The 12,059-nt window shown below is 34.3% G+C and overlaps 1 protein-coding gene across 4 annotated transcripts in view; it reads left to right on the top strand.

The window, feature by feature from the left end:
• Positions 1–12,059, top strand: part of RNF180 (ring finger protein 180) — a 253,819-nt gene that overhangs the window by 51,601 nt on the left and 190,159 nt on the right. For 2 of the 4 annotated variants that reach the window (XM_074201759.1, XM_074201761.1), the window contains one exon: positions 2,705–2,806. In XM_074201759.1, the coding sequence (XP_074057860.1) occupies positions 2,759–2,806 (48 nt within the window). In that variant the 5' untranslated portion in view covers positions 2,705–2,758. The remainder of the gene's footprint in view (positions 1–2,704; positions 2,807–12,059) is intronic. The other 2 variants (XM_074201758.1, XM_074201760.1) reach the window with 1 other exon arrangement.

The following is a 12,059-nucleotide window of genomic DNA, read 5'->3' as shown; positions in this document are numbered from 1 at the left end:
TGATTTTCAAAGAGTTGTTGGGGTAGAAATGATTAGAAACTTGGGTAAGGAAATGTTAATAGAGAAGGAGTTGAGATTTATGCATACACTGACATAGATTTCTTTTGATTAAAAATACTTCAGGGGAAAGCAGCCTGGGACAAGGTGAGGATGGGGATTTGAGTAGGTGAGAGATGTTAAAAATAAAATTATGAAAATGCAAAGAGAAATAGTTGCAATAAGGAAGAAAAGTGTAATTTGTCTGAAAAGACCAATACGAACTTATAGAGAACTTACTATCTGACTTATTTATTTCATTTTTTAAATTAATTTTTTTACTCCTTCCACCCCATAGTTGGGAAAAGAAAAAAAAAAGAAAAACAAAACTCTTGACACAAATATGCGTAGTCATACAGAACAAATTTACACAGTGATCATGTGAAAAAAGCATTTTGAAATTATTTTGAAAAGACCTGTATAGAAAATGGAATCAAATCCAGGTCATTGATGCTTAATATAAAGAACTTAATATAATTATTTAAAAACAATGTCATGAATTCCAAAGCTCAGAATGAGATGACCTTGGCAAAAAGGAGCTAAGAATAATAAAAAGGAATGCTTTTAAAGCAATGCTCAGAGAAAAAAAGACACGTTTCTTTAGATAATAGATGAGATGCTAATATCTGAAAAAGAGAGACAGCACATGTTCAACTCTGAATTTTGTTTCTATTTTTCACTGCAAAAGAAAAAAAATGACAACAGAAGCAACTAACTAGAAGTTTCATATCCAAAATAACTAAGTAGTAAGAGAACAACTAGCAGCTCTTTATGAATTCAGATCATGTAAGGCCAGATCAGCTGTAACCTCAGGTCCTAAAAGAACTGGCTGGCAGATGTAATGGCTTCATTGCTGTCAGTGATATTTGAATGATAATGGAAAATAGAAGCAGTACCACAAAATTTGAGCAAGGTAAACACATACCAGTTTTCAAATGTGAGGAGTGACTAGAGTTTTCAAACCTTAGGTCAGTGAGTTTAGTTTTTTCTTCCTAGGAAAGTTCTAAAAGTTCACCATAGAGGTGGTCATTGAATGTCTTGAAAAGGAAACAGTGATCACAAAGAGCCAGCATTACTTTATCAATGACATGTCATGACACACTAATTTCTTTGACAGTATAACTAAATTAGTAGATGGGGACAGTGCTGTTCATATAGTCATATAGTTTACTGAGATTTTAGCAAAGGTTTTTTTTAGGTATTTTTGCAAGGCAAATGGGGTTAAGTGGCTTGCCCAAGGCCACACAGCTAGGTAATAAGTGTCTGAGGCTGGATTTGAACTCAGGTACTTCTGACTCCAGGGCCAGTGCTCTGTCCACTGTGCCACCTAGCTGCCCCTCATTTAGCAAAACTTTTGATAAAGTATCTCAAATTTTTCTTGTGGAGATATTTTTTTATTGTTTTTGGGATTTTACAATCCCCCTCAATCTCACATCCCTCCCCCCATGCCCCCACAGAAGGCAGTCTTTACATTGTTTCCATGCTATACGCTGATCAAAATTGTGTGTGTTGAGAGAAAAATCATATCCTTAAAGAAAAATTAAAATATTAGAGGTAGCAAAATTATTTAATAAGATACCCTTTTTAAAAAAAATTAAAAGTAATAGTCTTTGGTCTTTGTGTAAATTCTTAAGGAGAGATTTTGATTTAATGATAATGCAATTAGATAAATTCAAAACTGGTTAGCTGGCCAAACTTGGCATAGAGTTGTTAATGGTTGAAAATCTCCTGGGGAGTACCTCATGGATTTGTGTTTGGCAGTGTGCTGTTTAACATTTTTTATCTGTGACCTGGAGGAAGGCAGATAGCATGCTGATCAAATTAGCAGGTGAATAACAAAATTATGATTCAGAAAGATCTTGACATTAGAATTTGGGGCTTAGTAAAATAAGATGATATTTAGTAGGGCTAATTGATAATTGTAAAATTCTCTTCAACACAAAAAAATTAACTTTACAAATATAAGATGAGAAAGGTATAGTTGGATAGTAATTATTCTGAAAAAGATCAAAGTTTTATTGACCTGCAAGATCAAAAGGAATCAGTAGTATGATGTAGCAGCCACAAGCATAAAGGACTTTTTTTTCCCTCTAGGCATATTATATCCAGAGTTCTTTACCATCATACTAGTTGACACTGTATTCACAATAGTTGTGTTAGGTAATCCATGATATCTTGCCAATATTTCAGATAAATTACTAGAACAATTTTCAACTTGGGTCAAAATTGAAACTTTCACAAAATTTCAGTAACTGTTGTCAGGATGTATTTTTCCTCCTAAAACATGCCCAAGAGATAATAAAAGAATAAATTTATATTTGCTCAGTTACTTTTGAGGCTTGTCAAAGGAAGGACGTCAAGAGAATCTTGTGAAGAACTTAATGGCAAATGGAAAACCCTAGATAATGTGTACTAAACCTTGCATGTTTGATTCATGATTCATGAAATCTGAGAGTTAGATCCCCACTTTAAGCAAATGGATGCTTCCTGAAGTGCCTTTTTTTCTGTTTGCATTTTGTTTTGGTTTTTGATTGGGGGGGATGGTCAAGCACAGAGTGGAGTATTTGGATGCTGAATTGGAATAAGCTTTGTGTTTAACTTGAATGTATAACTTATGAACCGAATAAGTATTAAACTGGGAATAATTAATCTCATGCTCTCTATTTAGCAGAATGGTCATGATTTAGCTGCTATACCTCAGAAAACTTGTAATGTGTTGCACATGAATATAGAAGCCCTTCCAGAATGGATGAATTATGTACTAGAAAAGGTAGGTGACTTCTCTAGCTCAAAAATAATTTTTAAAAGTTGCTTTCAGTGAATTTTTCTTGCTTTAAAAGTTTGAGCTCTTTGACATCAGAGAATTTGCAAGCGAAGTCAAGATGCTGTCTGTGTATTCGAGGCATCTGAAAAGCAGTGGTGGAAGTGTTGTGGATCATCTCTTGTGTAGCCCAGGTGTTTTAGGACTTACTGCTCTAAGTTAAGAACATTTCAGGCTCGGGCGGCTAGGTGGTGTAGTTGATAAAGCACCGGCCTTGGAGTCAGGAGTACCTGAGTTCAAATCTGGTCTCAGACACTTAATAATTGCCTAGCTGTGTGGCCTTGGGCAAGCCACTTAACCCCATTTGCCTTGCAAAAAAAAAAAAAAACAACTAAAAAAAAACATTTCAGGCTCAACTAGAATTCTTTTCTTCTCTTCTACCATATATGCCCTATATAGTTTCTTTTTCTCTTAGTACAGAATTCTTAGATAAAATCTTATATTTTATATTATGAATATATTCTTGAATAACTTGTACATGTGTTGAGTATTTGGATATAAAATAATTTTCATTGGCTTGCTTTATAGTATGGATGCATTTTTATCACAAATAGAAAATAAATTGTCCTCAGTATTTAAAAAAATTAAAAGAAAACACTGAAAAACTCTTTTATAATTTAAAGGGAAATTTATAAATTTCTGGTTTCGGGGTGGCTAGGTGGCACAGTGGATAGAGCACTGGCCTTGGAGTCAGGAGTACCTGAGTTCAAATCCAGCCTCAGACACTTAATAATTACCTAGCTGTGTGGCCTTGGGCAAATCACTTAAACTATTCTTGCATTTTTTTGAGGGGAGGGAGGCCTAGGTGTTTTCATCCCTTTGCTAGATAAAATAGGGGTCATGTCAATTTACAACAAGACAGCAAGAATTTTCCTTTGAGCGTGTTTGTTCTCTCATTCAGGAAGCATTTATTGAATGCCCATTGTGTGCAAGTTACTCTGTGTGGCATTCAAAGATTCCTAGTCATATCTGTCACTATTAGGTCAAATAACTGATGATGGTGGTGATTGATATTCTTGCCCTTCTTTCTTCCCTGAGTTCAATTTCATTATTGATGAATCTTTACTTATAATTGGCCTCTGACATATATTACTCAAGATTAATACAGAAAAGTGTTAGAAGTAATATGTCAGGGGAGACTAGGTGGCACAGTGTATAGAGCACCAGCCCTGGAGTCAGGAGTACCTGAGTTCAAATCCTGCCTCAGACACTTAATAATTACCTAGATGTGTGGCCTTGGGCAAGCCACTTAACCCCATTGCCTAGCAAAAACAAAAACAAAAACAAAAAGAAAAGTAACATGTCAGCCCCTTTAAATTTTTTTAATAAAATAAAAATTAGTATATATTGGTTGGGGAACTATTAATCTATTTAAGTAGTTAGATATCTTGTTCTGAATATCTTTCAAGCCATTTACTCCTTTTGTAATTAATATAAGTCAATTCAGGGGTGGCTAGGTGGTGCAGAGGATAAAGCACCTGCCCTGGAGTCAGGAGTACCTGGGTTCAAATCCAGTCTCAGACACTTAATAATTACCTAGCCGTGTGGCCTTGGGCAAGCCACTTAACCCCATTGCCTGGCAAAAACTGGAAAAAAAAAAAAAAGAAAGATAAGTCAATTTGATTTTATCATTATTTATTAAATACCCTTTAGATGTGAAGCACTAGGGATGCAGACAAAAAATAAGTAACTATTCCATATCTAGGAGCTTATGTCCTAAATTTATCTTCCCAAATTCTTCTGGGGCATCTTGTCTTTGAGTTACAGTTATGTGCTCTATTCATTTCTGAAATTCTTAAACACTATCTGGGTGTTTTAGGAAAAACTAGAATCTCACTGTTAGACTCTTTGCTATTGGAGTAGAATCAATAATATGGTCAGAGCATGTACAACAAATACAGGCATGTTACTGAAATATCAATGTGTAATGGCCCCTGAAGACTGTTAAACTAAAGTTCTATTATCCTTGAGAACCTCATATATGCTTTATTTTCATTATGTATTCAAGTTTCATGCATAAATGAGGTGGTACAATTTGGAGCAATCCAGTCTTTTGCCTATGTTGATATAACTTTTGTATAAGCAAACAAACAAAAAATTCAGATTGGATGGCCTTGTCACAGTTAAGTGATAGTTCACGTTTCAAGATCCCCCTCCCCCAATCTGGTACTACCTTTCCTTTTTAGCCATGCCCTATTCTATTCACTTAAATACACAGTTTATGCCTTACTCCCTTTGTGTCCTTGCTCACATTATTCCCTATGCCTAGAAATGCTCTCTTCCCCAAATCCTGCTTTTCATTTTGAATTCTAATTTTAAAAGCTAACTCAAAAGTTATCTTTTCCATAAAACCTTCTTTGTGTCAGTAATGTCTTACCATACATTCTGTATTAACACTTTACTCACTTTTTTTTCAAAATTACTATATCATAGATGCAGAAAGAACAGAATTTCTGAAAAGTAGTGACACACTAGGTTAAGAAGCTATTTGAAGGAACCCAGGAAACATGGTAAGGTATGTGGGTAAAGCCTAGGATAGACAGAAAAACACATGATATTGTAATTGTAGTATACTACAAACCACTTTATAGAAGGAAAAAATAGATGAGTTTGAGGACTTTTCATAAATCTGGCACAGAGGCAAACTGTAGTAGAAAAGAGAGGCTTGAATTATTCATATATCTGCTAAAGATCTCTCTCTGTCAAGAAAACAAAGTAGCTAATAATTTTTACTTAATCTGCTCTATGTTTCAGCTTCAAAAGAGGAAAGAGCCAATAGGGAGAAATTCTTTTTTACTAGATCAGTTCTCATGGAAAGAAACCAGTTGCAGGGATGGGAACATTGTAAAGAAAGTTGAAGAAAAAGAAAATCTGTTATGTATCCTGGATTTTGGGATATCAGATTTCACAGCATCTAGAAAGAAGACAGGTGGTAGAGTGCCATGGCTAAAATTCTACAGTGAAAGAAGCACAAGAGGGGCTGGAAACTCAAGAAAGAAATTTTAAAGACAAATAAGGAATAATTCTAATAAAGAAAAAAGGAGAGTTGTGGATTTCTAAAAAGACATGTATAGAAAAAGGAAGAAAAGGCAGGTGATGGAATAAGAATAAATGGAGGTTTGAGTTATATTATTTGCTAGATGAATATTCACAATATATTATTTGCTAGATGACTTTGCTAGATGACTGGTATAGGCCCATAAAGTTGGTTTTTTTTTTAAGTTCTTAAAGTTCCAGGTGAAAAATGCTAATGAAAACTAGCAGTCCTAAGGACAACAGTGAAAGGTTTTTTTGTTTTGTTCAACAGTGAAAGGTTTTTTTTTTTGTTTTGTTTTCAAAGCTATTTTAAAATAAAGTCAAAGAAATAGTACATTTACTACTCAGTAAGGATGATATAAAAATAATTATTGAGAATGAGAAGGCAGAAGTACTTAACTGTTTTCTCTTCCAAGGAGACTTTTGACTAGAAAGGACTTAGGAAAAATAGCTAACAGATAGTTGAAACCCCAAATAAGAAGAATTATTACTAAGTGAGCACAAGTTGCTTGATCACCTGCTTTTGTATCATGGCTCCTTTTGACAGTCTGAGAACAGTCCTAGAATACTGTAGTTTAAAAGAAAAATCATATGAAGGAAACACTAAATTTCAGTTAGAGGTTAATGAAAATAAAGATTTTTTTCCCCAACCTTGTGTCAAAATTCACGCACTCTTAAAATCTATTTATAAATAGATCTATTTACAATCGATTTAAAATATATTTACAGGGGGTGGCTAGGTGGTGCAATGGATAGAGCACCAGCCCTGGAGTCAGGAGTACCTGAGTTCAAATCCAGCCTCAGACGCTTAATAATTACCTAGTTGTGTGGCCTTGGGCAAGCCACTTAACCCCATTGCCTTGCAAAAACCTAAAAAAATAAAATATATTTACAAAAATCTGCTTAGGGTCACCAGGGTAAGAATTGCAGCCCTAGGGAGGCCTAGGATGAACTACATGCCAAGATAATTACAAGTCAGTGATATTTGAAAGAATCTATAGATGGAGTAGAACAAATATTCCAGTTTTTAAAAAAGAGAAAATTTGAGTCTATAGACATTTTCCAGCAAACTTGACATTAGATGACTTCTGAAATTATAAAATGCTCAATTAATGGAATGATTTATGAATATCTAAAAAGGGAAACAGTAATCAAAATGATTCAGAAAGGTTATATTTAACTAATTTAATTTTCTTTTTGGCAGTTACTAGGTAGTATTTCCAGGGACTTCCATAGCTACAGTTTATGGAAGTTTAATCAAAACAATTGACCTTTCTCCTGTTGTTATTCTTTTTGAAAAGATGTAAAGATAAGAACTATATAGAAATCAATTTGGAACTGGTGGGATTTTTGAATGGCAAGAAAAGAATAGTATAATGACTAACATTTGATGCCAAATATTATATAGCCTGTCAGTGTAGTTTTAGATTTTGACTCTGTCATCTCATTTTGATTCTTCCTCCAACTTTGTGACACTTGGAAATTTGACAGACATGCTATCTATTTTCATCAGAGTCAGTGATAAAAATGTTAAATAGCATAGGACAAAGAACAGATAGTTGGAAGACTTGAAATGAGACTGCCTTCCAATGTCAAACAGACTCAATAAGATAACAGATACTTATTAAGCAGTTTCTTTGCCCAGAAAACTCCTAGTTTTCTTTGCTGAATCTACATCAAGGATAGAACCCACTAATCATAGATATCTTTCAAAGCTCTCATGGGCCCTCTTTTCTTTCTGTATTGTTTACTTGGTGATCTTATCAGCTCCTCCAGATTCAATTATCATCTCTATGTAGATACTTTTATTTCTATTTATCCAGCAGCAACTTTTTTCCTGTCTTACATTGCTTAGTAGACATCTTAAAATGAATATTCATTAAACATCTCAAACACAAAAGAATGTATTATCTTCCCACCCAAAATCCGAAAATAAAAACAAACCTCTTCTTCTGAACTTTTTGAATTTTTGTTAAGGACACCATTACTATGTTGTGAACCTAGGTGTCCTCTTTATCCCCTTACACTCACCTCATGTATTCATTTTGTCACCAAATCTTGCCATTCCTACCATCAACATCTCTCTTACACATCTCTTCTTACTACTGACATAGCTGATATCATGGTGCAGGCTCTCATCACTTTATAACTAGACTATTACAATAGTCTTCTGCTTCAGGGAGTCTCTATTTCAATCTCCACTTAGCTGCCATCATGTTCATACTTAAAGATCTGTCCATGTAAATCCCCTCTCCACAATTCAGTAAATTGCAATGGCTTCCTTTTACCTTTAGGAACAAATGAAAAGTCCTCTGATTTTTAAAGCACTTTACAGTCTTCTTACACTTTACTCCCTTCTTCACACTCAATGATTCAGCAATACTCAATATTGATTTTTGAATGTGATATTCCACCCTCCAACTCTGGACATTTTTATTGCTTGTCCCTCATGCCTGAAATTCTTTCCCTCACCTCCACTTCCTGCCTTCCTTGGCTTCATTCAAGACTCAACTACAAATCCTACCTTCTCTTAAAGAATTTTTCCAGTTCTCATCTATCCTTTACTTACTAGTACCTTCCCACTGAGGCTACCTTCTATTTGTACTACTGATATCTTGCATGTTTATAATTATTTGCATGTCATCTCCTCTGTTATATCAGCTCTTAGAGAGAGCTTTGTATCTTAGCACATGCCTGACTTATAGTCAGTGCTTAATAAATATTTGTTGTCATTAATAATGGTCCTAGATAAAACACAGGCTTCAGCCTTCATGAAATTTACATACCTTGTACCACAGACAGGGTACAGTGACCCAGAAGGAACTTCAGAATTGAAAGTGATTTCAGAGACCTTCTAATCCTCCCCATACATTGCAGAACCCCTTCTTAAAACACATCCAATACATGGTCATCCAACTTTTGCTTGAAAAGACCTTCAGTAAAGGGGGGGAACTCCCTCCCAAGGCAGCAAAATCAACTTTTAGATGATTACTTCACAGAATCTAATTTTAACCTTTTCAGCTTTCATTCATTACTATAGTTCTTCTCTAATATCTCACATGAAAAATCACGGGTTCCTTGAAGGTTGCTGTTATTCTCTGTCTCATCATCCAAGTCTTCTCTTTCCTAGGGATTCATGATTAAGGTTATGTAGGGCCTTGGGATCATGCCAAATGCATAAAAAAATCCCTACTTTTGGCTTAAAAATGAACAAGTAGAAGGTCTAGTCAATTTTTATAGACTTTAGGTTCATTATTGGTCAACAGAGAAACCATAGAGCTTTCTTCTCTCCTAAGCAGTGTATTAGATCCTGGACTGTTATACTCTGAACTGGTCAGAGTATTCAGAGTATTGTTTTCAGTTCTGAGTGCCATGATCCTGATTATGTTTCCCAGAATACTCCTCAACTTAGCAAGGTCCTTCCTAAAATGTTGCTTTCAGTGTGGTACTTATTATCTTCTTTGCACAAAAACTGCTTAATAAATATTTGATGATGAATTGATAAAATATAAACCATCATCAAAATGGGCAACTGAAATTCAACCAGGTAATAAGAGATTCTTCAGCTAATGAGACCTGTTTTGCAATGACAACATTCAGGGCCAGTCTCATGCTTAGGTGATTGAATGCTCATGTGGCTTAGATTTAGATAGAAGACTATCAGTCAATACCAATGTGTCTTACTTATGTCCTATAGTTTCCCATCACAGTCATTTGACCTATTTAACTTAAGAATTCCTGTCCTTGCCATCCATCTAGCAGATGTCCCTTAGGATATTTGCACCTTTCCATGTGTCCTGTTGCTAAACTATTATGTGTTGTCTCCCCCTATTAGAGGGAAGGGGACTTTTTTTATGTTCCTTCTGGCAGGAAAACTTTTTCTATGTTTTTCTAGAAAATTGGAGTGCTTTTATACAGTGATCACTTAATAATGCTTATTCATCCTTGGGAATTGTGTGTGTGTGTATAAATAAATAAGTAAATATATATATATATATATATATATATATATATATATATATATATATGATAGGATTTTAGGATGCGGGGGGGGGGGAAAGCCAATTAGCCCCCCTTCCCCCAATTCTCTCTTCACTGATTAATGAAATTCCAGAAATGGGATATAAATTTCATTAATTCATTCATTCATTCATTCATTATTAAATATATGTTTAAATATCTGATGATTGGTTTGATATGAACCCCACAATATTGGGTATGATTTCCTCTAGAAACAAATTCATGCTTAGAAGTAAAACATGAATTGCAAAGATAAAAACACCTGGGAGGAGAAACATGAGGACAAACTCAGGTTTTACACTAAAGTGAAATTGATTTAGATCATTTCCTGGAAGCAGTTTTGATTAGTAGAAGGGGGAAAAAAGAACTGAAGGATTTTCACAGGGGAAGAAGGGAAATAAAAGATCATTTTAAGGAATGACTGGTTTTATGGAGATACACATCATTTATTTTAGTTTGTACAGTCCTTCCTGATAAACAGCATATACACTAAACAAAATTGTGAAATAGAATTGGTTGGGTTTGGTGCCCTCCTTGTTTCAGACCTTTTCCTCTAGTAATTTCCATTCTCTTCCCTAGAATCTGTCCTGTTCCAGCAGGTCAGTCTATGCTTGACTTAGCTAAGAGTTATAATTGTGAAATCATCTGATAAAAGGATTCCTACTAAGAAAAATTACCTAAAAATGACTTTTTTTTCTCCTCAATCATAATTGTAAAGCAGCAACTACAAGACTGCTTGACAGTGTAGCTCTAAACCAGGTGATTGATTAACTTTTTCCACTTTGGGATGAAACAAATTACTTTCTGCTATTAAAATAAAAATGGACTAATTGTGTTCCCATGTGTTTGTGTGTGTGTTTGTGTGTGTGTGTGTGTGTGTGTGTGTGTGTGTCAGAGACAAAGTTTGAATCAAAGTCCTTATTCTAAGATCAGATCTTCAACTCTATAACCCTTACATCAAACCTAGACTGTCTCTTATACATATATATAAAACTAGGAATCATTTCTTTGTGATATTTATGATTGGATACCCAAACAAACCATTCTTCAAAGTTCCTAAGAACTGAGATTTTGTCAAATTTAGTCCCCAGATTTATAGGGTAAACATAGGTTTATATTTGATTTTGGTATTTTTCTTCTAACTTATTTGTTCTTCAGCCAACAGAAATCCTATTTTCCCTATTTATACTTCCTTCCCAACACTTACCTTATATGATACTTTATCTTTTATGTTATTACAAAAGATGGACAATGCTCCCTTTCATGTTGTTGTTCAGGCCTTTTAAGTTGTATCTGAATCTTGGTGACACCATTTGGAGTGTTCTTGGCAAAGATAGCAAAGTAGCTTGCCATTTCCTTCTCTAGCTCATTTTATAGAGTGACTTGCGCAGGGTCAACCTTCATAAGTGTCTGAGGGCCAGATTTGAACTTAGTCTTACTGACTAAAATTTAGGTCCAGGATTCTATCCACCGATGCCCAAAATACCTGCTGAACTTCAATTCTGGGCAAAGTTTCATTCTCTAGTCACTATTTGGGACCTCATAGCATGTTTATTATCTATCTAGATGATCCAGGCTTAGAAGTGATCAAGTTATGGTATGAATTGCATTCATTCTATTTGGAACAAATCCTAAATAAACATTGTTTGAGGTTGTTCAAAAGAAGACTTGAAAAAGAGAAAGATAATTTTACTAAGAAACTTGCCATTGCTACCATAATCTAAAATTGAATATTCTACCTTCTTCAGAAGTCCAGAAATACTTGTTCTCTTTATAAATTTTTCAGGATTTTTTTATGCCATGTAAAATACCAAAGCTGTTATCAATTGAAAAAACATAGAAATTTTCTTTTCTAATATTTTAGTAAGTTTTAAAGACTGCTCTTAAATTAAAAGCCTCTCTATAACATTAGAGTCACTGGGAAAATATATTTAGGACTGGGAGTATCAAAGTGGAAGAGGAGAGGTTTTATTCATCTGCTTCAATGCATAATTTTTATATATATATTTTAAAAACCCAAACCTGAGATGCCTAATCTTTTTTCTTTAAAATTTTTAGATTCAAATTGTTGAAATTTTATTTATATACAGATTTCTGGTTTTGTAATGTTTGGTGGTGTACAAAATTTGTACATATTTTCTTACTC

The sequence above is a fragment of the Macrotis lagotis genome, chromosome X (assembly GCF_037893015.1).
Source record: "Macrotis lagotis isolate mMagLag1 chromosome X, bilby.v1.9.chrom.fasta, whole genome shotgun sequence".
Lineage (NCBI taxonomy): Eukaryota > Metazoa > Chordata > Mammalia > Peramelemorphia > Peramelidae > Macrotis > Macrotis lagotis.
Note: the sequence above shows the minus strand (reverse complement) of the source record. Positions and strands in the feature narration are given on the sequence as shown.